Source organism: Equus przewalskii, chromosome 7 (assembly GCF_037783145.1).
Source record: "Equus przewalskii isolate Varuska chromosome 7, EquPr2, whole genome shotgun sequence".
Classification (NCBI taxonomy): Eukaryota; Metazoa; Chordata; class Mammalia; order Perissodactyla; family Equidae; genus Equus; species Equus przewalskii.
Window position 1 is genome coordinate 5942890 of NC_091837.1, and position 27934 is coordinate 5970823.

Sequence of the window (27934 nt, forward strand, 5' to 3'; positions counted from 1 at the left end):
AAAAGCTTTTGTTTATGTAGATAGTATCTATCAACCTTTACTATATTAAGTAAAACTGAAAAATGTCTTTAAAATTTTTATTAATTATGTGTAACAAAACTAAACAAGTTATATGTAAATAAATATAAGTTATGGATATTTTGGTATGTATTCAAAAATTTTTTTAAAATTAGCATGAAATGTGGCATTGTTTTTACATTTCTGCAAATCTCTTTAATGATTGGATTGATACAAAACAGCTGGATTCTCACATCGACTTCTGCATTCAGTCCGTTGCAAAATGTTGCTTTGGTTGAAGTGTCTGAAGAAAATCTGCCCTCCCAGTCGGAGGGATGGAGGAGTCACTGTAGTGAAAGAATTTCAAGAAAGAAGTGCGTGAAGATCAGGTTTCGGAACAGGGGTCAGAGATCTGAGGGGAGCACTAGTTTGGGGCAGAACGGTTGTCACATAAATGTTCCCCCTGTTCAGATGACCTTGAACTAAACGGTATGAGAGGAGGGACACTGACGGTGTCCCTATTTCTTGCTGTTTCTCTTAGCAACGTTTGCAGAGCTTTTTCACACAAGGCTTTCAAAATGGATTTGAACTTAAAAATGGATTAAAAGTCTCCTTGTTTATGGACTGTGAAGGATCCATCCTATGGCAACCCTTGCATGATTTCTTCCCCTTGAGTTTGGGAAGAACCTGTCACTTGCTTCTAACCAATAAATACGGCAAAGGTGATGGGACCTCTCTCCCTTGATTAGGTTCCATTAAGTGGCAAAGGTGACAAGATGTCACTCCTATGATCACATTATGTGACATAGACTGGAATGAGCAGACTGGAATGAGAGCTCCTCCTGCTGGTCCAGAAGCAAACAGCCATGCTGAAAACTGCCTTCCATGAGGGCCACTTGGTAGGAAGCTGTGGGCGCCCTCTAGGAACTAGGAGCGCTGCCAGGCGAAGCCCCAGCAGCAAGGAAATGAATTCTGCCAATGAACTTGGAAGCAGATCCTTCCTCAGATGAGCCTCCAGAATAGAGTACAGCCACCAATAACAACTTCAGCTTGAGAAGACCCTCAGCAGAGGATCCAGCTCGGCTAGGTCTAGACTCCTGATCCAGGGAAACTGAGATAATAAATGCGTGTTGTTCTAAGCCACTCCATTTGTGGTAATTTGTGATACAGCAATGGAAGACTAATACCTAGATCACCTGGGTCACATTGGTCAGACCCAGGTGGAGACAGGTAAGATGGAGGGAGACCTGGGTCCCTGAGTCCAGGAGTACCTGAACCCACAATGAGGTGCAGAGGGACGTCTTCGGGTGAGGTGGCCCCTGAACCACCTCAGCACAAAGAGAAGACCTTGCTCTTCTCCCAATCTTGCCACCAAAGAGGGAGACTGAGTCTGCATCCCAAGGCTACTGCACAACGCAAGAGGGAAGCTTTTATTTTCATTTTTTGCAAAGCCATGTTCCCTGGAGACTGCTCCTCTTTCCCACATGGCTAGAAAAAGCAACAGGAGCTCCATGGGGTCCCATTCTGCAGCATCTCCACCCATGGGGGGATGAGCAGAAAGAACAGCAGAAACCCCAGTCTAACTTCCCCACCAAGACACTGAGGGCTGGCGGCAGGTTTTGGTCTCAGTTCCCCATGGGCTTGGAGCTCTGGAAGTAAATGCTGTGGCTGTCGCAGGACAGTGATCATCAGCCTCACCCTCAGGGTGGAGTCCAGAGATGGTCAAGGAGGTGTGCTGCCGGACCTGGAGCCTGAGAATCAGGCTGGAAGCTCTGACAGCAGAGAACTGACAGCATCTAGCAGGAGTGTGGGGGCAGTTTCCCGGGCATTGTTGGTACCAGGAGACGTGGTTATAAGTTCCAGTGTGGCTCCTGCTTCCAGTGCAGGAGATGGTGACAACTTGTCTCAAGGTCCCGGACACTGAAGGAAGCAGGGTCAGGGCAGACTGGGCCCAGGACCCTGAGAGGAGGAGAAACGCAGAGAAGGATGGGAGATGGGGAGAAGGGTCAGTCCAGGCACCAAAATGACTCTTTTTTTGAGGACTCTGGCCTGTGCCCTGACGGAGGTGGAAGGGGAGTGGAGCTGCGGCCAATGTGAAGAGGGTCCAGAGTGCCACCTCCTGAGATCCCAATGCTCCAACAGGACACTGGTAGCTCCCTTATCCCCTCTCTGTGTTCCGAGATGCAGGAGGGAACTCCATGCAAATCTGCACCTTAGCTCTGAAGATTCTTAGTTCCTCCTTTGCTCTAAGCCCTGAGGCTTGGCACCCAGGGGAGTGTGCAGATGCCCTATCTCAGGAAGGAAGTCCTGGGCATAAGTCCTCTTCCCAAGAACTTGCTTTGAGGCTGGATCTGAGGGGCATAGAGCTGGGGAAGCACCACTCTTCAGTGAGCACCTGGCCTTCTAGTGAGTTCTCCACACACCCCTAACCTCCCCCTGTTACACATCCAGGGAGTCCTCAGACTCTGCAGGAAACCTGACTCTGAGATGACAGGATGCTGCCCACTGCCCAAGGCCCCTGCCTTTCCCTCTGAGCTCATTCCTAGCTACCCCAAAAGAATTTTCAAAAATGCTGGTTCTCCCAATCAGGACACATGGCCTTAAAAGCACACCAGCCCTCCTGAATTCTCTCCAAGACATTCGGTATCAGCTTAATCCTGCAGCAGATTAGGGGTCCAGAGGCCATTTTGGGTGTGTGGAGTTTTTTGGGGTTTTTCTTTTTGTTTTTTTTGAGGAAGACTAGCCCTGAGCTAACATCTGCTGCCAATCCTCTTCTTTTTGCTGAGGAAGACTGGCCCTGAGCTAACATCCGTGCCCATCTTCCTCTACTTTATATGTGGGATGATTACCACAGCATGGCTTGCCAAGCAGTGTCATGTCCACACCGGGGATCCGAACCAGCAAACCCCAAGCCGCCTAATCGGAACGTACTCACTTAACCGCTGCGCCACTGGCCCAGCCCCTGGGCCTGTGTTATTAAGTCAGGGGCCCACTGTGCACTGGATGTCATGGCAGCACAGCCCCACGCTGGGGGCAAGGAGCCCCATACTGGGACTTGACGGCCCCCAATTCCCTCTTGATTTGTCCACTCTGTCTTAGACCAGTGACTTGTCCTGTCTAGTCTCAGTGTCTTCACCTGAAAAAAAACTAAGCCAGCATTAAAGTTGACAGCATCCTGGCAGGAGTCTGACTAGAAAATCAAAAGATAAATGTTTCCATTAATTGGTAAGTGATGTATGACTCATCCCCAGCATGGTTAGGTCGAGAGTTCAGGCCCTTTCAGCTTCAGGTTTACCTTAGGGGATCACAGAAAACAGTATTGTCTTCTCTCAGTTCTCCTCTACCTGGTCCCGCCACAGGTCAGCCTAAACCAGTGCTCAGCTCCAGACACACAGCCCAATAGGCTCAGTCAAGTGCATTCCCCGCCCTTTTTTCCCTCAGTGAAGGTTTTTAAAGTCTCAGTTGTGATCATTATAATTCAGTGCAGGTTGACTCTATTTTTTCATATTTCCAAAACAAAAAGAGCTCTAGTTTCATGTCTGGTCAAGGAAAAAAATTATGACAGAAGTTTAAAAAAATACAGAAAGGTCTTTTCTATAACCAGCGTTATCATTTTAGTGGACATCTTCTAGACATCTTAGCCGGCTTATCTAAGACGTTCACAAATCGAATTACATATATCCCAGGAGGGTGGAGCCCATGTAACTTTCACTCCCTCCTCTTCATCTGGTGGAGCCCCAGGAATAGGGTAAACATCTGTAAGCATTAGTTGAAGCAATGAATGAGTGAATGTTACATTCACGTTTAATTTTACATGACTACGATCGCATTATATAAACAATCGTGTGACGTGCATTTTCCTTTCAAATATTACAGACATCTTTTTCGTGTATTGATCACAGTGAGCATTAAAACAGCAGTCAGATTATGAAAATGAAGAGCAATCTTCAAATGGATCCCCTTTTCATATCAAGCCATAGGATGCATCCACAGCCCTCTCCACCACTCTCATCACCCTCCCCTCTGCCCCAGCCTCCTTTCTGTTCTCAAATCTGCCAGGCACTTTATCAGGATTTGTGCAGTCTGTCCTCATGCCCAGAACAAGACCCTTTCAAGCTCCAACCAGCTGCTTCCAGCTCTGGCCTCAGACAGGGAGTCCTGAGCAAGTGGCAGGAGTTGCCTGCCCTTGTAACTTTCACACCAGTCCCTTTGTTTTCTTCTGACCATTAGTTACAACTTGCCACTTTAAAACAAGGGACCTCTTGTCCTGGGGGTTTCTTTTTGTTTTCACCCTAAACTTTAAGTGCCAGAGATTCACTATCTCCTTAAACTTTATATCAGGAGCCTCTCAAGGACAAATGTTGGTTGAAAGATTCCAGATGAGGGGGGGGAGGGGGAGGGAGGGGGGAGGGGGGAGGGGGAGGGAGAGGGGGGAGGGGGAGGCGGAGAGTTTCCAGTTTCAACGTGAAAAACTTGAGTTAGGTAATAATCCCAGGTCCAGGGGGGTCATGTAATGACCTCTTTTGTAAGTACCTATGTGTTCAGTCATTCGTTCATCTGTGCAGCTGGAAAGCTTAAGCTCTGGTAGCTCACAGGCTGGGGATGTCTGTGGCAAGGGCAGCGTAGATCCAGGCATAATAGTCAGCATTACGGCCAGGCCTGTTACTCTCAGTCACCAGGATCTTCCTACGGCCCATGGTAAAAGATTTAGGGTCACTTACATGACAAGGATACAGTGCCAGAGCCAATTCCTCAGGACCCTTTTCAGAAAAAGTCTGGAAATTTGAAGAGGTGGAATATTTCCCAGGACTGAATGGGGAAGCTGAATTCAAAAGACCCCAATGAGGTCCCTCAGGCCAGCTTGCATGACAAGGGTCAGCCTCTGCTTTGCTCTTAACCCCTCCCTCTCTGTTGAGCTGGAAAGATTCCTCACCCATCCCTCCAGAAGCCTGACCTTCCTCCCCCAAAGGGACTGGCAGGAAGCAGGCACCAAAACCTGACAGAGGCCTTGCAAACATTCTAGATTCCAGGTGCCCGGCACCCCCTAGTGGCCTCAGACACTGATGACAAGGGCTCAGGGGCACAGCTCTGTGAGAGGCCAGACACCAGGCCCTGGAGCATTGCCTGGCCACCTCTCCTCAGCATCCTTGACCTGCTCCCTCCTCAGGAGGGTCTGGCCCACATTTTCAGTTTTCAGGCCCAGTTGTGACTCTATCCAAAGAGATTTGTTGGTGAAAAGAGCAGAAGCCCTGCATTTAGGACTAGGGAAAGCTGAAGTCACCTGAAGTACTGAGGGAGGTGAGTAGGGCAAATGCAGGAAAATTTTGGCTTCTGGAAAATCTCAGGAAAATCAAATTTGAGGGCAAGACTGAGGAAAGCATGCTCAGAAGAGAGGACAAGCTGCTCGAATCCTAGCTGGGTCTCCTCTGCCCCAGAGGTTGCATAAATGGTAAAGTCCAGAGTAGGGGACACTGGACTGGCCAACGGCAGGGATATCTTTTCTACATGAGGGAGATGGGGGTGGGGCAAGAACCTTCCCAGGGGACCCTGCAGGAGCAGGCCCTGGTACCCCACAGGGAGAAAAGGGTCGTCTGAAGCACAGGCCTAGGGGTGGGCGGTGATTTGGAGGTGGTTAGGGTTGGGCTTTGCCACTCCCTCCCCAACCCAGAGATTCCCCCGCATCCCACTCCACTCCCAAGATCCCACTCATACACCATCTCCCAACCCCCTTTCCACCCCCTCACACCCCCTGCGGTGTGTGGGCGTGGCCATAGGTGCCACCCCTCCCCCCCCATGTTCTCCCAGCCTATTAAAACAAACCCCTTCTGGACTCCGTGGGGGGTCCCACTCGTGATCTCAGGCTCTCGTGAGATTTGCCCTAGACTGAAACAGAAACGAGGATTGGTCCGTTACCACCATTTCCCAGTGGGCTCCACGGAGTTTGCTGAGTCAGCGCCGGGTCTTTTGTGTCCAGAGGCTGCGCCAGGGAGGCCACGTGGCGAGGTGAGCGGTCTGGGAAAAACGGGAGTTCAAGCCCTAGTTCCTCCATTTTCTTGCAAGGTGACCTTGGACTAGTCACCGGTAAACCCCCTTCCCCTCCTCTATTTTCCATCTGAAAATAAATTATCACAACAGAGGGTTGGAGTGAAGACCGAAGGAGATAAGGTGCTGGACGCACATCAGCCCAGGCCCCTGCTCCGTAAAAGCAGCTCCGGTTGTGAGTTTCAGACGTAATAATTTATCGAACTCAGGCGGCCGCGTTTATTGTTTGTTCTCATTAGCTGGTGGGTTTACGCTTGAAATGGGGTGGCTCCTCTGGGAATCTGGCCCCTCTAGAGGTGCTGGCATGTGGGGGGCAGAAGGAGCAGCAATGTGGCTGCAGAAAAGCCGTCCGTGTCCAGGAGGGAAGGGTCGCTTTTGATCGAGGACAAGGTCTGCCGCTCAGATTGTCCTCTGGTTCAGCCGATGAGAAGTTGTTGGTCAAGTGTGGTGATAAAGAGATTTTCTCTGAAAGGGCGGGATCAAGTCTCCAGTTTTTAATTTCCTCAGCAGAGTTCCCAGAGATTTTTCTCAGGAGCCCAGGGCTTCCTAAATACACGTGTTAACACACACTCTCTTTGTGTTTGGAGCATTTTGGTTCTCACTCTCACACTTGGGTGGACGCGGGTGACTGAGGCGGTAGGAGACCGGGGAAACCAAGTATTGGAGGACCTGAGGCCAGTCTGAACTGGACCGGAGTGGACAGAAGACGACTTCAGGTAAGTTAGTCCCCTGAACCATCCTTGTGTGTCCCAAGAAAGCCTGTCGTGCTCTCCGTCCTCGCCATCGAGGAGCTAGATGGAGTCTGCAGCTTGAGGCCCCTCACAGTGGGGAGGAAGACACGGGAGCAACCTTTATTTTTTCAAGGCACCTCCTCAAGAGGGCATTTGCCCTGCTGCCGTTTTATAAGAAGCGTTTGTAGTGTGTTAGGGCCCATATTCCCGAAGCCACAGTTATGTTCACAACCTCTTCTCGGGGGGAAGGAGCAGGGCTGGCATCAGAGTCCAGAGGCTGGACTCCTGTTTGGTGTCAAGCAGGGACAGAGTGGGTACGCCCAGGGAGGTTTTGGCCTCTTGTCCCCATGGGCTTGGATCACTGGGGGCAAGGGATGCTCCTTGAAAGAGAGCAACAATAGTGCCCAGCTTGTCCTCCAGCTACAGCCCGGGGAGGTCCGGGAGCCCATGTGGCCTGGCTTGGAGCTGGAGAATGGAGCAGGGACCTGAGGCCCAAGGACCACCTCATGCGTTGGGAATGTGGTTGGTGTCAGGACATGTAATTATAACTGCCAGTGTCACTGCTGTTTCCGGAGCAGGGAATTGTGATCTTTTGTCCCAGAACCAGGGACACTGAGATTGGTTGTGTCAGTGATGCGGGGTCGGTGAGCCGAGGAGTCGAAAGAAAGATTTCTTGGACTCTCAAGATCTGGCAGTAGTGCTCTTTTATTTAGAGAATAGTGTGGAATAGCATGGGGACAGGGCCCATGGGCAGTCAGAGCTGCTGCTGCTGCCGCTTCTGCTGCCCCCGCTGGCATGGGAACAGGACCCATGGGCAGGCAGAGCTGGTGCGTGGGGACAGGACCCACGGGCAGTCAGAGCTCCTGCTGCTGCCCCAAGTTGAGGGTTAGGGCTAGTTTTATAAGGCATGGGTATGTGAGTCATCTCTTTACAAGACAAAGGAAAGAACATGAAAAAAAGTTAAAATGGTATCAGTGCAGGTGGTGTCTGGTCATTGGGTGATCCCATGACTTGTAGACAAGAATCAAATCGGATTAAGTAAAGGTTAGAAGCCACCACCCTAAATCAGTTACATGAGATTGCCAGACAGCAACCAACTTAAGTTCTTGCCTTCCCCATTAAGAGCTTCGAGGGACAAGGTCATCTCCCTTCTTTCTCCTGGTACAGAGAGGGAGGCACCTTTTACAGATAGAGATTTCCCTTACAAATGTAAATGTGTCCCAACAAGGGCAAGTTCCATTCCTCAGAGCCTACTTCCCTGTCCCAGTTTATCAAAAGCAATCAGCCCCAAACAATACCGATGCCAGAGAGACATATCCTGGGGTGGCCAATTTCAGGTCCCTACAAGGTCATCCCCCCTTTCTTCACAAATGCAAATGTCTCTCAAAAGGGCAAGCAAAATTCCAGTCCTCGGAGCCTGCTTCTCATCTGCAGTTTTAAAAGTAATCAGCCTAAAATCTTCATCATCAGGACAGACTAGGCCCAAGGCCCTGAGAAGGGGAGGACATGCAGAGAGGAGAGGTCAAGGTCATGATTCCAGAGGATTTGGGGCCAGAAGGAGAGAGGGGTCAGCCCAGGGCTGCCAGAAGGTCCCCTCTTTCGTGTCTTTCACCTGTGCAGTGAGGAAGATGAGCAGAGCAGAGCCCAGGCCCTGAGGGAGACGCCCTAGAGATCTGCCTCCTGCAGCCCTGGCTTTAGGCTGGACTCCCCACACTCTTGCTATCCCCTGTGTCATATGTAGGAGGGGCCGCCGTGCACATCTGCTCGCCAGATCCTGCAGGTGACACCCCATCGGCAAATTTGCTTACTTGCTCCTGCCAGGGGCGTGCGGGGTGCAGAGGTATTTTCTCCAGAGTTGCTCTGAGCCTCAAGCACCAGGGAAAGCAGCTGCTGAGGTGAGGTGCCTCAAGACAAGGGAGCACAGATCTTTCTGAATTTCTCTCTGGGGGTGTTGAACCCCCTCCCCCATCCTCCTATAAGACCTGGCAGGGCCCACAGACCTCAGCTGAGCACCAACGTGCTGAGCCCTCGGGCTGTGGTGAGTGAGGTCACCTAAATGAGGCTTCCTGCTTTCTGCTCTTGTCCCTAACCTTGTCCACTGCCGCCGCACGTAAAGAGTGGGATGATCCCATTCTAAAGCTGTTTGTTCAGGCTTAACCGCTCCAACAGGATGGCACAAGTGATGGCTACAGGGAGGCCTGGACCAAGAGCCAGGGGCCTCGTTTGGGGGTCACCCTTCCACGGTCTGCTTTGTGACTCAGGTGCAGGTCACTCACCCTTTTGAGCTCCAGTTAGTGTATATGGAAAGGAAAAATCAGTCTAAGCCCCCGGCTCGAGAGAGAAACTAGTGAGACTAGGAAGGTGAAGTGATTTGATAATTTAAGTTTTGCCAAACACGAGGAATTACTTCTACTCAGCATGGTGATTCAGAATCCAGTTCGAGCTCACATTCCCCGTCTCCCAGAGCAGTGTAAGTGAAGAACGTGGTTGTTAGAAAATGGATGAAGATGTCCCAGAGGAAGTGATGCCAGCAAAAATCTTCACACTAAAGGAACCCTTTCCGAGATAGGCACGACTTTGAAAGCACAAAGGATAAAACGTCAGAAGCCTGTCCAGACTGAGAAAGCGGTTCACCAAGGCATGGAAAAAAAGGTTTTCTGTATCGAAGGTTATATGATGAGAATAACCACAAGCAGTGCTCAAACTACTCCTGATAAATTTTTTACAAAGAAACAAAAGAGTTTAATTCTCAAAGTTTAAAATCAGTGTACTAAATAAATAGTAGTTTTACTCTTTTATTCACTTATTTATAACTTCTGTAGGAGAATTCTTAATGTTTTAACAAAAGACAATTCAGTGGCCACAGAAGAATTAAAACTACCTGTGGATTATTAAGATTGCACGGTTTCAGCTTGCACGGTCTTTTTTTTTTTTTTTTTTTTTTGAGGAAGATATGCCCTAAGCTAACGTCTGCCGCCTATCCTCCTCTTTTTGCTGAGGAAGACTGGCCCTGAGCTAACATCCATCCCTATCTTCCTCTGCTTTATATGTGGGGCGCCTACCACAGCATAGCTTGCTAAGTGCTGCCATGTCCGCACCCGGGATCCAAACCGGTGAACCCCGGGCCCACGAAGCAGAACGTGTGCACTTAACCACTGTGCCACCGGGCCAGCCCCTTGCACCGTCATTTTTATGGCCCTGCTCTACGATGCAAAGCAAGGTCAGCCTGTGATTAATTTATTTTCCAGCCTGCTTGTTTTTCATTTGTGTACTGAATGGAATGTAAGGTCCATGCCACAGAGTTACCCTGAGAAGAAGACCATGACGTTTTCACTGGGTGTCCCTCCCTGTCACCCAGAATAGCAGTTGGTGTACCCTAGGCCCTCAATGAATGTTTTTGAGTAAACCAAGGATGGAGGATAGAGGGGGAGTCTGGGTCTGGGGGGAGGGGAGCAGCTGTGCTGGAGACGTCCCTGTGAACATGTCCACCCTGCCCCAGTGCTTCCTGTTGGCCCTCAGGACAGAGGGGATTTTCCTGTCAAGGGTGAAGCCAGTACTCCTGGACCCTGAGCATTTCTCCCCTTCCTCTGTAACAGATTCCGGGGGGAAAGTGCCCGACAGCTGGATGCACCTGGTTTTACTCTCAGTCACAATGACCTTCCTGTGGCTTGGAGTTGGAGGTTTGGGGTCAGTTGGATGTGATAGCAGACCCCATTCTCTCTTTTTCTCCTCAGAAGCACAATTCTTCAGTCTGATGAGGCTGAAGTGTGAAAGTCCCTAAGGTACGTGGTTCTCCAGGGCCAACTGGCAAGTCTGGCACCCTCTCCTTCCCTCTAAACCTCTCCCTCATCTTTGCATCCAAGATCCGTGCTGGCCCCTCTCCCCTCGGACTTTCTATTGACCTGACCCTGTGCTCTTGGGGTGGGAGTTGGGGGACAGCCCCTGGCCCCTCACCTGGCCAGGGCTAACAAAGCCAGGCCCTGGAAACACCCCCAGCCCCCATGTCCAGGCCCACACTGCACCCAGTGGTCTCAGACACAAGTCTCCAGCATCTCAGGGACACAGCTCTGTGATAGCGAGAAAACTTGGCCCCTGCTCTGCTGTCATCTCTCTCCTCCCCCTCATGCTGGACCCATTTGGATCCTCTGGGCCATTCCCTGCCCAGTCCCTCCTTCCCACGGTCCATCTGTGCCACCCAGCCTGGAGTGAGTCCTCAGCCTCCCTCTCCCCTTGTGTCCCTCTAGAAGCACCTTCTTTAGGATTAACTGGCCCGACGCAGGTTGACTTGGATGTCAAGCAGGTCCTCACTGGTGGGCAAGAAAGAGGGACATCCCTTGTTGAGGTCTGGATGTTATTGGACTTGAAGCGAAGCCAGATCTCGTTGAGTACAGGAAGGAGCAGAGAGGGGGAGCAGAGAGGGACAGCAGAGACCTTACATTTTTGAGAAGGCAAAATGTTTCAGGGTAAGGAGGGATATAACTCCAGAGGGAAAGAAGACGTACTGGATCCCCGGAGGAATCTTGTCCCTCAGGGGCTGGGTCAGGAAAATTGAAGATGGGAGAGCTGCTGCATGGGGCCGCTCACCAGGGCCTCCTGTCAGCCTGGCGCCTCTGAAGACCATCAGATGGGCCGGCCCGGTTGCGCAGTGGTTAAGTGTGCATGTTCCACTTCGGCGGCCCTGGGTTCACGGGTTCGGATCCCGGGTGTGGACATGGCAGCGCTTGGCAAGCCATGCTGTGGTAGGTGTCCCACATATAAAGTAGAGGAGGATGGGCACAGATGTTGGCTCAGGGGCAGTCTTCCTCAGCAAAAAGAAGAGGATTGGCAGCAGATGTTAGCTCAGGGCTAATCTTCCTCAAAAAAAAAAAAAAAAAAAAGCCAGCGGAGGTGAGGTCTTCCTCTTGTCGGGGTGGGGAAAATCCCCTTTCTACCCTTCTTGTGTGTTCTTATGGCTGGACTAGTAATAAAGTTGACACAAGAGCAGATCAACAGGAGACAACACAGTTTAATATATAGTGGAGATCAGAGAGAAGTGAAGCTCAAGGAGTGAACACAGCAGGCATAAGTGTATCTTGTACACAGATAATGAATTTGTGAGGAATGACAGGACAAAGAAGCTTAAGATGTGAGGTACGTTATTGGGCTAATGCTTGAGGTAGTCAATTAGCGAGGTCTGTTTATGCAGGCTTCTGGGCCCCGAATCACTAGCTCTCAAGATCAGGATGTAAGGAGAGCACCTTCCACGTGGGGGATTTATTTCCTGCTTTCAGGGGAACAGAGCCAGGAGAGTCAGAATGCCCTTTTTGTTTCTCAAGTAACTTTAATTCTAAATGATCCATATGCTATTGTGGGATATTTTGGGGTGGCCTGCCATGGGCCCCAACACTGTGAAACCCAGGCAGGGCTGTCCTCCAGTGTACCCCCAGTTCCTCTTGGATCCAGAAAAGGAGCTGGGCTTTGCTTTTTTCCTTCTACACTTTGTGGCTTGTCTTGTTCTCCAAAATAGCTCGGTAGACTTGGGTAGAATTCCTTGATTTCTGTTGATACCAGTGGAAGGGTGCCCCTTAGCTTCATGGCCATACCCCAGGCTCAAGGAGAGGTGGGCTGACATGCCAGGGCTGCGGAAGAAGAGCTGCCCAGTCAGCACAGGCCAGGAAAAGGAAACCAGCAGCAGAGAAGCATTCCAAAGGCCCCAGCAAGACCCGGGGGCAGATACTGTGGGATCCCAGTAGGAATTCTGTGAAAGAAGAAAGGGATGTGGGGTAGGACACCCCCCTGATGGTCTTAGAGGCTACTCTGGCCAGTGCAACAAACGAGGACCCTGAGGAGAACAAGTGACCAGGATGTGGTAGAAACGTCCCCTAAATCCATGACTAGGCCCTGGGAGGCCTGATCCTGGGCAGGAAGGACGGCCCTTCCTGCACATGTGTTCTTGGTGCTCCTGCCTCCGATGCCATAGCGTGTCCCCTGGACAAACAAGTGGAGTGGACAGAGGAGTGTCCCTTGCCTTATGGGGGAAGAGTGTTTGGCTCATACTTCACATTTTTAGATCGTTTGAAGACATTGATCTCTCCTGCCTCCTTGCATCTCCTGGACACTGGGATCCTATATATACTTCCTAAGCTTGGACCTCTGCAATTTTCCTGTTTCCCCGAGGTTCCTGTGAAGCCTGTTGGTCAGCTCTTTCTCCTGAGATTGTCCAAACACTCGAGGGGGCAGATCTGTCCAGAGGGTGGCTGCCAGTTACTCACTGCATGGAGCCGAGTCCTGGACTCACTGAGCAAAAAGGAAAATTAACAATGAACTTTAGAATTTCCCAGAAGCCTGTTTGAGATACTGGATGAAAGATACCAGCAGTGCCTTTGCACCCAGTGGCTGCTCAGTTATCAGGGACACTTATGATTATCTTTGTAAATGTACCATTGAGTTGTAAATCTCAATTTCCTACAGTTGAGTTGTAAAAGTGATTGCCTGGGAGTTAAAATGCCACAGGGCACATTCCAGTTTAACTGTTTTATGCCAAGTCTGCTGATATGGATGGTAGAGATTTGGAGAAAGGGTCTCCAGGAAAGATACCAAAATGGAGAACATCCTTCAAAGAATCCCAGCCTCCTCACCAGTGGAATTTAAGAATTGTTTGGGCATCACAATGCAGGGGGTGGAGAATAGCCTGGAGATTCTTTGGATGGAGAGCTTCCCTCTCTGTTCTGAAACTTCAGAAGAACCAATATGTGATTCAGCCTAGCATCCCTAACTTGGCAGATCCTTAAATGTCAAATACAGATTCAGGTCTCCTGAGGAAGAAGGTACTGGTATTTGTGCCCCGGGCTTAATACGGAGAGAGAGAAAGTTTTATTTGTGCACCTAATGGGGCTCTACTCAGAATCCTTGTATCTAAGAAGCCTAGGGGTGGGGCCAGGAGGGGCTTTTTGAAACTGAGTTTGCATCAGTTTCCTAGGACTGAGGAAACAGCGCTTATCAACATATACTCGGGAAGGGGCCTTTGGAGATCCTGTTTGGGGTCAAGGCCCCTGGAAAATGCCTGGACCTGATCTGCCTGTGAGCGGTCACAATGTGGAAGAGGACACCTGAGCCTACAGAGCGTCCCCTGGTAGCAGCTCCTTGCTGACAAGTATGCGTGCGTTTGGTCCATGGTTATTTCTTTCCCTGCATCCAAGATGCCAAAGAGCCCATGGCGCTGACCCCTCAGTGGCTTTCAGAACTGGACCAGTCATGACACAGGTTTGGTCGCCAATGTTATTCTGGCCTCTCCCCAGCCGGTATTCCTGCATTTCATCTGCTGAAGCCTGTTTACTAGGCTGATCCCAGCATTCTGAGAGGAAACACCCTTTACCTCCAGGGAGGGAGGAAGATTGAATCTCCTCCCTGCTGGAACCCATCACCCTGGGTTTACAGGCTCCACCTGGTCTCTGTAGCACTGCCTGTTCAGTTTCTCAAGTCCATCTGTTGAAAAGTTTAGAATTACTTTACCTTGTCTAAGGTAATGCCCTTGGTCCTGTTACAGACGCCCGGCACCCCATTCTCCTGGTCAGCTCCTAGTTGTAATTTGGACCAGACTGTCCCTCAGTTGTAGCTCTGTCCCACTGTGAATGGGCACACGATTTGCTGTTTTAGGTGATGTCAAGTGTAAGTGACTATTTGATACTCAGGAATTTGATCTTGTTCGTTTCTTTTTCTTTTATGCTGACACCGTTCTCTGCATAAAGCTGCCTTAACTTGAACATTTAGGAAATTTTGATGTGGCCGAAACGCTCCCAACAAGTACACCTTCAGGTTGGTTTTCTTTTCTTGAATAGACATGATTCACTCAGTTGTATGGAGAAAGTCAAAAAACCCAGTCGGGGTAAGTGGATGGAGAGCCAGTATAACATTTGGCTTTCAACTGGAAATTGAAATTTCAGGTAGGCTCTGCAAAGAGAAGTGAGGCCAGAAAGGCCTGTAATTGCTTCTGAGGAGCCAGAGCAGGCACCCTGAGGCCTACACCAGTAGAGTCACTGCCCTGGTCCTCCCCAGGCCTGAGCAAGGACTCCCTGCACCACGCCCCCATCTGGTGAGTTAAGAGCCTAAGGCTCAGCACGCTCCCATTTTACTGCCCTCTGCCAGGGCCTCCATGGGCCCTGTGGGCCAGGATCCATAGAGAGTTTCCCTTTCTTTCCTTACAAATGAGAGGGCTTTGCTTTTACCTTTAAATGTAGCTTTACCTTAATCCCAAACATTTTGGTTGCTGCTTTGGTTTATGCCATTTTAGAGATGTTTACAATATGTATGGGTTGTTTTTCTTTTTGCTTGAGGAAGATTTGCCCTGAGCTAACTTCCATGCTAATCTTCCTTTCCTAATTTGCAAACCCCAGGCTGCCAAAGCTGAGTAGGCAAACTTTACCACTACACCACTGGGCCAGCCCTAAAATTTTTTTTAATGACTGAACAGCACCCATTATGTGGGTGTTCCTTCATCCCTCCCATCTGGGGTATTTGTTGGATCTTGGAAGGAGGTGGTGCTGGGCCACATGAGGCTCCTTATTCCACCTGTTCTCAACCCTTGAGTGATAATCAGAAACTTTTCCCTGGGAAGGGTACAGTCAGCTCTCAGGCTCCCGGGTACTCACTTGGTGGTGGGGCTGGAATTACATGGAGTTGTGGGGGGATATTGATTGGGGTCAATGGTCATCTCACCCATCCCTGGGTGCCTGGTGAGATGCTTGTCCTGCTGTGGGCAGAGGTAGAGCCATGACTTTGTGGCCACCGAGTAGAGAGTGGAATCTAGTAAACTGAGGATTCTCTGACTGTTGCCAGAGCAGTGACTTTGGTCTTGAGTTGGTTTCCTCAAGGGTGGAGGGACGATCAGCTTGTGTCCTCGGCCTTACAAGGATTCCCTGTTCCATGGATGTCTCCTCAGGACTCATTTCAGAGCAGATTCTTCAGGATGGGCGTCCAAGCCCCGCAAAGACTCCTGGAACTGGCAGGTCAGAGCCTGCTGAAGAACGAAGCCTTGGCCATCGCCGCTCTGGAGGAGCTGCCCATGGAGCTCTTTCCGCCACTGTTCACGGCCGTCTTTACCGGGAGACACAGCAATATCCTGAAGGCGATGGTGCAGGCCTGGCCCTTCCGCTGCCTGCCCCTGGGAGCCCTGATGAAGGAGCAGCAGCCTCACCAGGAGACCTTCCAAGCTGCACTAGATGGACTCGATGTCCTGCTTGCCCAGGAGGTTCGCCCCAGGTGAGGGTGATCCAGTAGGCTGGTAGGGCCCTGGGAACCCGAGCAAGATAGAGCTGGGGGTCAGAGAGGGTGCAGGGCCCATAGGGCCAGCCGGAGGCTTCTGAGGGCACCAGTGGGGAACCTAAGGGAAGCCTTGGGGCCATTGCTGAGGTCACTCTGGGAGCAGGCTTCTGGACATGTAGTGCTGTTTAAGATGCTGAGGTGACTGAAGGAACATGTGCCCATCCTTTCCCAGTGGCACTTAAAGGTACAAGAAGTGGGGACCAGGAAAGATCCCAGTAGTGCAAGGAGAGCAGCTGCTGTCTGGGCTGTGGAGTAGAAGTGCAGGTCTGCTCCTTGCCTAGACTGAGGTCACGCTCTTAGTCCCTGTTGACCCAAAGCATCTGAGTCTATCTCCTGTTCTCTCTGCAGGAGATGGAAACTGCAAGTGCTGGACTTACGGAAGAAGGTTCACCAGGACTTCTGGACCGTGTGGTCTGGAACTAGGGCTGGTATATGCTCCTTCTTGGAGCCAGAGGCAGTCCAACCCATGAGGAAGAGGCGAAAAGTGGATGGTTTAAGGGTGGGGCCGAAGCCGCCCTCAGCTCCTGTGGAGGTGCTCGTAGACCTTTGCCTCAAGGAGGGCACCCCTGACGCGTCCCTCGCCTACGTCATTAAGAAAGTCAAGCAGGGCAGAGGTTTAGTACATCTGTGCTGTAAGAGGCTGAAGATTTTTGCAGTGCCGATGCAGAATATTAAGAATATCCTGAAAATGGTGCAGCTGGACTCTATACAGGATTTGGAAGTGAATTGCACTTGGAACCTGTCCACCCTGGGGCAGTTTGCTCCTTACCTGGGCCAGATGGGCAGTCTGCGCAGGCTCCTTCTGTCCCACATCCGCATGTCTTCCCACACTACCCCGGCGAAGGAGGAGCAAGGTGTCAGCCAGTTCACTTCCCAGTTCCTCAGTCTGCACCACCTCCGGGAGCTCTATTTGGACTCTATCTCCTTCCTCAAAGACCGCCTGGACCAGTTTCTCCGGTGAGGGATGGCGCGGTTTCTCTGCAAACCAGGGCAAGCCCCTTTTCATTTCAGCAAAGAGTAATGAGCATCTGCTGTGTGCCAGCCATCAACAGTGCCAGAGTGCACGAGTCACTAGAAGGTCCACACAGTGTCATTGCTCTGTACCCAAGCATGTTGTCACATAACCACCAGATAGAGCTTAGAGCTATGAACTAGGACAGATGCCATTCAAAGGGACTCCTTGCATATACATAATAGGGGCTTTGGGCCTGGTGAGGGTGGCTTTGGGAATTCTTCCTTAAGAAGTGATGTCTAAGTTAAGATGATTGAAAATAACTAAGTCAGGAGGGCATTGACGAAGGGAAGACCCATCAGACGTGAGATTTCACATCGTAAGCTCTGTGCTCAACAGCTTTGTTAATAGGAGCCTCTCCCTCCAAACCTGCCTCAAACTACCTGTCTGTAAAGGGTTACTTTAGGCTCCAGCTAAGGTAATGTGTCGAAAATGCATGAGTCTGGAGATGAGGAAGCCAGAGTGAAGAATTGTGAAATGTGACGGCTGGTTTGTTGGTGATACAGTGATCTAGGCTAGTCCCTGCAGGCTGGCAGCCCCCTAGGGATGTTGGCAGACCTTGCCCAGGTTAGCCTTTTATGCTCATCTCCCAGTAGCCTTGGGTACAGTGATACTGGTAATGGGGGTCCAAGCAGCAGCAGAAAGAAGCCTGAGTTGAAAGCATTTCCAGTTGCACCTCCGAATACTAACATTTCCTGATTCCCTCTCCTGCTTGAGGCATGGGGTTGAGCTTCCCTCTGAGCACCTCCCATTGTTATCTTGGTGGATGCTCACAACACCCATGTGAGGAGTATGCGTGCTTGGCTTGACATAGGAGCAAAGGGAGCATTTGAGGTTTCGTTCCCTTGACTTAGTCACACAACAAAGAAGTGATGGAGAAAGGACTCCACTCAAACTTGGACTGACTTGAATGCCTCTTCTTTGCACTACACGCATCCTGGGGGTTAACTGTCATCTGGAAGACTGGGTTTTGCTGAGATGGTCCTCTCTTCCCTGGAGGCCTGAGTCATCCCCACCTCCCTCCGCCCACTACCTACATCCCCCAGGACTAACTGCTCTGTCTCTCCCCAGGTGCCTGAAGACCCCCTTGGAGACCCTGTCGATAACTAACTGCCTGCTTTCGGAATTAGACTTGACCCGTCTGTCCCAGTGCCCAAACATCAGTCAGCTGAAGCACCTGGATCTCAGCGGGGTCACCCTGAGCTGTATAAGTCCTGAGTCCCTCCAAGTTCTGATAGAGAGAACCTCCGCCACCCTCCAGGACCTGGACTTAGATGAGTGTGGGATCATGGACTCCCAATTCACTGCCATCCTGCCTGCCCTGGGTCGCTGCTCCCAGCTTACCATCCTCAGCTTCAGTGGAAACCCCATCTCCATGGCCGTCCTAGAGAACCTGCTGCGCCACACCATCGGGCTGAGCAAGCTGAACCACGTGCTGTATCCCGCCCCCCTGGAGACTTATGAGGTCGACTACGGCACCCTCCACCTGGGCAGACTGGCCTATCTGCACGCCAGGCTGAAGCAGATGTTGCAGGAGTTGGGGCGGCCTAACATGGTCTGGTTCAGTGCCAACCCCTGTCCTTACTGTGGCGACAGGACCTTCTATGACCCGGAGCCCATCCCGTGCCCCTGTTACCTGCCTGCCTAGCTGGGTGCACATATCATAGGCTTTATTCTGGGCACTTGGACACTGAAGCCTAGACATAAGTGCATCGTGAAGGAACACAAAAGCCACAGTGTCAGATAGCTTCTCAACGTGAGCAGGGGAAAAGAAAACATGGTTCAGAGGGGGAGGGGATATTGAGTTGGGAGTTGATGGGATCTTTGGGGAGATGCATCCTATTGAGTTAGAAATAGGAATCTGAATTTCTAGAGGGGAATTCCGGCTTGGGAGGTAGTTGTGGGAGTTATCCCTGAGTGGATGGTTATAAAGAAATGGTCAGAAATAAAGAGAACCTTAATGTCAACCATCTGGTGTCCTCTATGATGTATGAACCTGAGTCTCCAGTTTGAACCTCAGGAATCTCCAGTTACTGATTAAATAAGAAGGCATGAGCATCCTTCTTGGATGCTCTGGGCTTCATGAGGCTCGGCCCGAGGAGTTCACAGCACCATTTATCGTTCCCTCCATCTGGTTCTTCTCTCTGGTACATCTCCCACCTCTTCACTTAGTTCTGTGGCTGTTCAATCGGTCAGCTCACACAGGGTGCATCCTCAGGGCCTGGAACGTACTAAGTGGCTAATGGCATTGTTAGAGTAAAGGTTCTTCACAGGGACCCTCGCTGCTAACTCCACTGAGGCCCTGGACTCGAGCGCTCATCCCCCATGGATCCAGTGGATCCGAAACTGCCATCCTTGGCCTTTGGCTGTGCCAGGATAAGGCTTCACTGTGTACAAGTCAGATCCCCAGGACTGGAGGGGACGTCCATCCTGCAGATGAACCGGAGCCTCTAGCCCTCCCTGGGCCCAGCCCATGACTGACACCCCACTGGGTCCATCTCCTTCTTGAATTAGTTGTAGTCTGTTAAAACATCTAAATTCCTTTAGAAAAATACTATGATCATTAGGCATGTAACATTTGTTTATATCCCACGTTAAAAATACAGTATCCTTCTGGGGAGCTAGGTGATATCAATGCAGGAATGACTTTCTCCCCAGAAGTTTCCCCTTCCTCTCTATCAGGGAGGTTGCAAGCCAACTCTGAGTCAGTGAAATGCCCTGGTTTTGGGGTCCCAAGACTGAAAAAAAACCCATGCCAGATCTTGGTGAACACTTAGATGGAAGCAAGTGAATGTCAGAGTTGAGAGTTGCGGTGTGGAGGAGCCACCCCACTGGACAATCCATCCAAATGGAGAGAAGGTATATTTGGGGTTGGACCCCATGGTCAGTGGACAGTTGGCTGCCCAGTAGCTACCTGCCACTGCATCCAGGCCTGAGGCTGCCTCACCTCCCTCACTGCATGGCTTCCCAGGGAAGCAACTGGGAGCAGACCACAGACCAAGGCCCGGGGGCAGAGCTCCATCTGCACATTTCTTGAGTGTGAGCAGGTCAGTCCTGCTTATTCTGTCTCCACTGCCTCTCATTTGGTGCCCGACTCTCGTGTGCATGCTGCTGTCTTTGCTGGGTGTCAGTGACTCCCTATCTTGCCACACACAGCAGCTAACTTTTCTCCGTTCTCTTCCCACAGCAGTTACCCTCTGTCCCCCTATTCCAGCCTACTACCATACGCCCTGCAAGAAAGGACCAGAAATGGGCCCATCAGCTTGTAAGCACACTTTTCCATTTCTGAAAGAGGAGGAAATGCAGAAATCCATATAACCTATGGTGTGCCCAACAAAAAGGGATCGGGAAAAGATCTCATTTTTCCCGACATGCACCCTGTCTCAGCATCTCCAACATAGACCCAGGTTACAGGGAATATTTTCCAGAACGAGAACCAGCACATGTAGAATTTGAGGGAAAGTGTACAGAGAAGACAGGTTCTCTAGGAAGAACAGCAAAGGGAAAGCATCTCATTGTCTCTGCATCAGGGTCTTCAACCACAGAATAGAGATAGTAATACTCGCCTCATAACATTCTGGTGACATTCACCTATGAGGTTACTTATGGAAAGCACTTGTCGAAGTGCCCCGTTCGTGGATGGCCCCATCTGGGATAGCAATGATCGTGGATCACCTGATACAAGTAGAGAAAGAAAAACAGAAGTCAGCACTGCATCTTCTAAAGCAGGTGCTCTACAGTTGCGACTTTATTTGGTCTAGAGACCTCACTTGAGAGAGAAATCCGGCAAGATTCTTTATTCAGAATTTAGACTTTGCCATCAAAATATTCAAAGAGGCATGGTATCAAGACATTGAGATTTGGAAAAATTGAGTTTGGATGGAGAGCTCATCAGTGAGGATGGCCATTCAAGAGCCATGGGGAGAGCCAGTCCTGATGGCCTAGGAATTAAAGTTCAGTGCACTCTGCTTCAGCAGCCTGGGTTCGGTTCCGGGGTATGGAATCATACCACTTGTCTGTCAGTAGCCATGCTGTGGTGGTGACTCGTATAGAAGAACTGGAAGAACTTAAACTATACACAACTATGTACTGGGGCTTTGAAGTGGAGAAAAAAGGAGGAAGATTGGCAACAGATAATAGTGAAGGGTGACTCTTCTCCTGCACACACACACACAAAAAGGGGGGGGGGGCGGCCATGGGGAGGTGGTGGTTGCTGGTGGCCCTGTGGTGGAGAGTGGTTTCTAGGTTGTTATAAAGTAAGCAGGGAGAGTATGGCACACACAGTAGTGTGTTTGGTATTAACGATTCACCCTGGAGCCGCCGAATATGCAGAGAGACAAGCAGATTGAATTTGGGGTGGCTGAAAGACACAGATGTGAGAGAGAAGAATCTAAATAGAAAAGAGCCAGAAGGGCCGGTCCTGTGGCCGAGTGGTTAAGTTCCCGTGCTCCACTGTGGCGGCCCAGAGTTCCACCAATTCAAATCCTGGGCACGGACATGGCACCACTCATCAGGCCACACTGAGGAAGCATCCCACATGCCATAACTAGAAGGACCCACAGCTAAAAATGTGCAACTATGTACTAGGGGGGTTTTGGGAGAAAAAGGAAAAAGTAAAATGTTGAAAAAAAGAAAAGAAAAAGAAAAGGGCCAGAGCACAACCTGACACAGCTATGTCCAGGGAATTATCCAGAGGCAGAAATAAAACCCAAACAAGGCCTGAGGCAGAAGGAAAAGGTCAAACATTTTTAGGAGAGCCAGTTAGGGAGAAATGAAATATTTCCTAATGCTAACAAGAACTAGTGACTTGACCCCAATTCCAGATCAGTGTTAGGAACCCAGATTACCACTACTACTACTGTTACAGAAACAGGTTCATTTTGCACATTGCATGAAAAGCCAGTCACCAAAACAACAAGTTTGGAGCAGAGAAAGCATTTATTCACGAGGCAGCCGAGCGAGGAGATAGAAGAACAAATCTCAAATCCACCTCCCTGAAAATGGAGATTAGGGATATTTACGGGGTACGGGCCAGGGTGGTCTGAAGTGTGGGGATAGAAGGTTGGAGGTGGAGGGGAGTGAGGTAATTGACAATCTGTGCAAGCACAGTCAAGCTTCATGGCTCTTCATAGGAGGTATGTTCACAAAACTGTGGCATCGGCATGATCTGAGGGGGTAGTTTTTAGCCCCCTTGACATCAGGAGGTCACTTATCGGACATCTTTGTAGGCCCAGTTGGTGGACTGGTGGTCTCAACCAGCCTGAACTGGACAGGGGTTGACTCGTAGCTGCTGAAAAGCAACTCAAGCTTCTGTTACCGTGGTGACGCAAGTGTCAAGGACGTGATCTATGAGGAACCTAGTGGGAGTTGGCTAATATATTGCCTATCTGCATGACTTTTAAAATAAGCAGCACAGCTAAGAATTGGCGAGTGAACAACTAAAAGCTACTGCCTGAAAAAATTTTGGTTACTAGCTACCTAATCATCAGTGACTAACTGTCCATTGGTTTCACTACTAGTAAGGTGGGAGGGGCTAAATAACTAGGTTACAGAGAAATCGCTCAGATTCTGCAGCTGACGTGAAGTCACTGTGAGAAGTACATTTTCATCATCTGTCCAATCTCATATCTTTGTGGGATCTTGTGTCTTAGTCTCTGAAACTTAAAAGGAGAAATTGGCTGATCAAGGAGGACCTGTGGGCTGAGCTGAATTCTGGTTCAGAATTCGTCCTCCGCCCTGAAAGAGCAGAACTTCAGCAACAGGAGACAAACCTGGGGTTCTCACAGGAGGGGTTGGTCCAGGCACCTAAGAGCTAGAGAGAGATGATCTTAGAGGAGAGAAGAGAGGAAGAACAAGAGGGAGAGGGAATCCAGGACTCAAACAAGCAGAATTTAATATAAGATGAAGAGGCAGGACCTCAGCGGGCTGGAGAAGAAAGCGATTGCCCACAGAACTTTTATTGAATGTCTTCTTCAACAAATCTCCTTCCAATCCCAAGAAAGTTGGAGCAGCGACATGAGGCCCTGAGTCTGTGTCAAGGGAAACTGCAGACTGCAGAATTGCAGGCTGTCGGCACTGCCTGGATCTGAAAGTGCCAGAGTGGGTTTCATACAAAATGCGAAAGTGCCAGGTGGATCCTGGTATCTGTCAGACTTCTGCATACTCTCCACGCTCATGACCCTGCATGCTCCTGCAAAGCTTTATTCTAATCCACAGACTATTCAATATCATATATTCTTTTGATAAGATGGCTCATACTTTCTTCATTTTACTCCATAAATCCATAAGAAGATCCATAAGCTCCACTTGCTTCTTTATTCCTCCTTAGCTCAGTTCCACTAACATTTTAGTTGAGGGATAGAGAAATGGTTCCACACAATCTCCTTAAAAGGGCCAGAATAGGGGCTGGTTTCGTGGCATAGTGGTTAAAGTTCTGCATTTTCTGCTCCGTCGGCCTGGGTTCGCAGGTTCAGGTCACCAGCATGGACCTACTCCACTCATCAGCCATGCTGAGTCAGCGACCCACATACAAAATAGAGGAAGCCTGGCACAGCTGTTAGCTCAGGACTAATCATCCTCAAAAATAAAGAGGAAAAAATAAAATAAAATTTAAAAAAATAATGATAAGAATGGATCACAACAGAAGTGAAATTTGATTGACATATAACTGCTCTTGTCTGTTAAAGCTTTCTCCTCAGTGAGCAAGGAGCCCATGCTATAGAGCAGAGTTTCTGTCCCGGTTGACAGGTATTAACCCATAGGAGCTAGAAAGACTGGTGAGGGAAGAAGGGTGTGCTGCTTCTTTCACTCGTACGATAACAAATATAAAAAGGTTTATTAGTGTTGGGGTGGGGGAAAATCCCCTTTCGACCCTTCTTGTGTTCTTATGGCTGGGCTAGTAATAAAATAAAAATAAAAGACCAGATTAACAGGAGAGAAACCCAGTTTAATACATACGTATTAGAGATCATAGAGAAATGAAGCTCAAAGAATGAACAAAGCAGGCAGCATATATATCTTCTACACAAAGAAACAATAAACTTTTGATGACTTGCAGAACAAAGAAACTTAGATGTGAGGTAGGTAATTAGCAAGGTTTGTTTATTCAGGCTCCTGGGCCCTGAATTCCCAGCTCTGGAGATCAGGATGCAGCAAGAGCACCTTTCACATGGGAGATTTATGTCTTACTTTTAGGGGGAACAGAGCCAGGAGGATCAGAATGCTTTTTTTAGAAAGACAAGTAACTTCAATTCAAAATAATCAATATGCTATTGTGGGAAATTTTCGTCCCCAACGTTAGCCATTAGCCAAATAAATAAAAGTTTGTTAACCATTTTTCAAATCCTAGATCATGTGCTAGATGCTGGGGTACCTAGAATATGAGGTAATGTGATTTCCTTCCTCCCAATGCTCAGAAGGACACGGGGGACTCGGGAATAGATTAGAGAGGCTGAAACATGGGGTGTGATTATAAGCCTCCATAGGCCAGCCCCCAACCTGAGATTACCCCTCACACATTTCCAGTTCCTGGGACAGTCCTATGGCAACTTCTAGAAACACAACTAGGGCCCAGGGTATTAGAAGAGAGGCTCAGATTTTAGCTCCCTTGTTTCAGAACTTTTAATGTGGAACAAGAGATACCATTTACTGAGCATAAACTCACTTAATTCCAAGAGCATTTCTCTTGAGTATGTCGACTGAAATAAAGACTCTGCGTGATATTAGTGAAGGAGTATATTCAATAATCAGCATGAGGAGTTTGGACCCCAGGAAAACAGTTCAACAGAGTGTTCTGATGGAACTGCTCAGGAGTGTGAGCATAAGTTTCACACAACAGTGTACCTGCAGAGAAGAGGAAAAGAAAAAAACAACTTACAACTAGATTTCATATATGCAAAAAAAAGGGATAGAATACATTTGGGCTTTTCTCCAGAATATACCTTGAAGGTAACAAACGAGAATTCCTTGGTTATACATCAAACAAGTTCAGAGATGCTGACATTATCTATGTGTGGAGGGAGGCAAGGACCAGGGTCGTTCCTTATTCCCTCAGTCGCTAAGAAATGCAGCCGGGAAATGGGAAACGTGAGAGTGAGGTAGCCCTTTATCTTTTCCTGCTGTGAATCTGTCCAGCTGGCATCTGCAGTCATGAGGTGTGGGGCTGCAAGGTCATTTTGACCCAGGCTGAGGTTGGGCTGCATGGCTGCTTCACAGGGCAGCGTGGATTTTATTGTATGACTTTAAGCCTGTGCAGTTTGCTTGCTAGATTCACCTGTTAGACTGGGGAGAGGGGGTCTCAAAAATCTGTCCACAAGTATTTGTGATATTGTGATTTATAATAAGAAAAATATATTTTTTTTGGTCTTCCTTCCTGTTTCTAGCACAGAGCTCCTTAACACCCTTGGGAATTTCCTAAGTGGCGAGAATGATAAATGTGTCTTTTGTTATATTCATGAGTGACTTTTGAAAAGCACCTAAGGATGGGGGCTGGTTGCCGGTGGAGCCAACCCTGTGATTAGAGGTTTGGAACTTTCAGTCCCACCTACCCCTCCCACGCCTCCGAGAGGGGAGAGGGGCTGGAGATTGAGGTCACCAATGGCCAATGATTTCATCAATCATGCTTCTGTAATGAAGCCTCTATGAAAACTCGAGAGGAGGGAGTGCAGAGAGCTTCCAGGTCGGTGAACATGTGGAGGTTTGGGGAGACTGGTGTGCTCCTGGAGGGCGTGGAAGCTCCACACCTTTGCCCTACACCTTGCCCTGTGCATTTCTTCCGTCTGGCTGTTTCTGAGTTCTACCCTTTTACAACAAGCCCATAATCTAGTGAGTAAGCCGGTTTCCTGAATTCTGTGAATGGCTCTAGCAAATTAATCAAACCCAAGGAGGGGGTCGTGGGAACTTCTCATTTGTAGATAGTTGGTTAGAAGCACAGGACTGAGCCCCTATCCTGTGGAATCTGGTGCTATCTCCGGGTAGATAGTGTCAGAATTGAGTTGAATTGTAGGACGTCTAGCTGGTGTTGCAGATTTGCTTCGTGGTGGGAAAATACTCCCAAGCATTTGTTGGGGCCCAGGTCAGGCCACCCCAAAATGTTCCACAACAGCTTATTGATCATTTTGAATTAAAGTTAATTCTCTTTCTAAAAAGGGCATTGTGACCCTCCTGGCTCTGTTCCCCCTGAAGGCAGGAAATAAATCTCCCTTGTGAAAAAAGGTGCTCTTCCTGCATCCTTACCACCAGAGCTAGGGAATTCAGGGCAGAGAAGCCTGAATAAACAAATCCTGCTTACTAACTCTCAAGCCTACACTCTGCTTAAATTCTTCACCGGTTACCTACCTCAAATCTAAATTTCTTTGTCCTGTCATTCCCCACAAATTTATTGTTTCTTTGTGTAAAAGATATTGTTACCGACCCTGAAGTGAGTTCGCTCACCCGTTGCGCAGCACGCCAATCTCTGACACCGGGAGTGGTGGAAGAAAGTAGGAATTTTATTTTTGCACGGTGCTGAGCAAGGAGAGAGGGCAGCTAACACTGAAATCCCAAACTCCCCAAAAAGCTAAAAGGAAGGGTTTTTATTTAGGGCTTTAGGTAGGGGAGGGGGAGCATATGGCCTTGCTGGTCGGAGCTTTCCCACCAGCCTGTCTTTGGCCTTGAGACACTTGCAGACAGGAGGGAGCTCATGACCTTGCTGGTCAGCAGCTTTCCCACCAGCCCATATCTCTTTGTGGGGAGGAGATAGTCCAGGTGCTTGTCCTTGACGGTGTCTGTCTCCATGGAGGATAGTGGATTCTGGAGCCAGGAAGGCAGAGAGTAAGCAGGGAATGGGTGTTTTGCTTTTAACCCCATATATGCTGGGTTTAATGTGGAGAAACTGATATCAGGGTTGATATCAATATATGTATACTGACTTCTTTGTTCACTCTTCAAGCATCATTTCTCTGTGATCTCCAATGCGTATGTGTTAAACTGGGGTTTTCGCCTGTTAATCTGTTTTGTGTTAATTTTATTACTAGTCCAGCCGTAAGAACAAAGGAAGGGTAGAAAGGGGATTTTCCCTGCCCCAACTCATTGTAATTGGTGTCTAGAATCTGAGTATTATTTCCACTTCACCAGTGAAGAAAGAGCCTCCAAGAACAAGCATGTGGAGGCTCTATCAGGTGGTTTTGCCTGTTCAGGTTGCATATGCTCCCTGTGGATGATCATCACCCTAAGTGCTCTGTCAGACACCAAGTCAAGGAGCGTAGCACTGCTCAGAACCTTGAACACTGAGCGTCCAGCTTGGATGACAGTGAGCTCAACTGGAAGATAACAGTTTTCAGTTCACTCTTTAGCTGCATTCGGTACTAGAAAGTATTTTTTCCTGGGCCAGCCCAGTGGCACAGCGGTTAAGTGTGCGCGCTATGTTTCAGCAGCCCGGGGTTCGCCAACTCGGATCCCAGGTGCAGACATGGCACCGCAATGGCAAGCCATGCTGTGGTAGGCGTCCCACATGTAAAGTAGAGGAAGACGGGCACGGATGTTAGCTCAGGGCCAGTCTTCCTCAGCAAAAAGAGGAGGGTTGGCAGCAGTTAGCTCAGGGCTAATCTTCCCAAAAAAAAGAAACTATTTTTTCCTTATTCATTGCTACATGGAGGTTGGGTATAGAATATACTCAATAATTCTCTGAGAATGAAGAAAATCAAGCATTAGAAACAGACAAACTCCTGTTTTCCAAGCTGGGTGCACAACAACTCAGACTTGGGTTTTGTTTTGTTTTGTTTTGTTTTTTTTGAGGAAGATCAGCCCTGAGCTAACATCTGCCTCCAGTCCTCCTCTTTTTGCTGAGGAAGACTGGCCCTGAGTTAACATCCAT

At 49.2% G+C, this 27934-nt stretch overlaps 2 protein-coding genes across 36 annotated transcripts in view; one reads left to right on the top strand and one right to left on the bottom strand.

The window, feature by feature from the left end:
• Positions 1-27934, bottom strand: part of LOC103544575 (immunoglobulin lambda-1 light chain-like) — a 502401-nt gene that overhangs the window by 398228 nt on the left and 76239 nt on the right. The gene's annotated exons all lie outside the window — the stretch shown is intronic.
• Positions 5053-19049, top strand: PRAME (PRAME nuclear receptor transcriptional regulator). Of its 35 annotated transcripts, none has more exons than XM_070628395.1 (9): positions 5053-5295; positions 5858-6000; positions 6133-6214; positions 6627-6755; positions 10505-10552; positions 14498-14564; positions 15688-16007; positions 16419-17027; positions 18154-19049. In XM_070628395.1, the coding sequence occupies exons 6-9, from the start codon at positions 14529-14531 to the stop codon at positions 18728-18730; spliced, it is 1542 nt and encodes a 513-aa protein (XP_070484496.1). In that variant the 5' UTR covers positions 5053-5295; positions 5858-6000; positions 6133-6214; positions 6627-6755; positions 10505-10552; positions 14498-14528; the 3' UTR covers positions 18731-19049. The 35 variants fall into 35 exon arrangements, with proteins under 35 accessions (XP_070484496.1, XP_070484508.1, XP_070484484.1 ...); XM_070628407.1 differs by lacking the exon at positions 10505-10552 and adding an exon at positions 14693-14841; XM_070628397.1 differs by lacking the exon at positions 5053-5295 and adding an exon at positions 9838-9990 and having other exon boundaries at positions 5865-6000.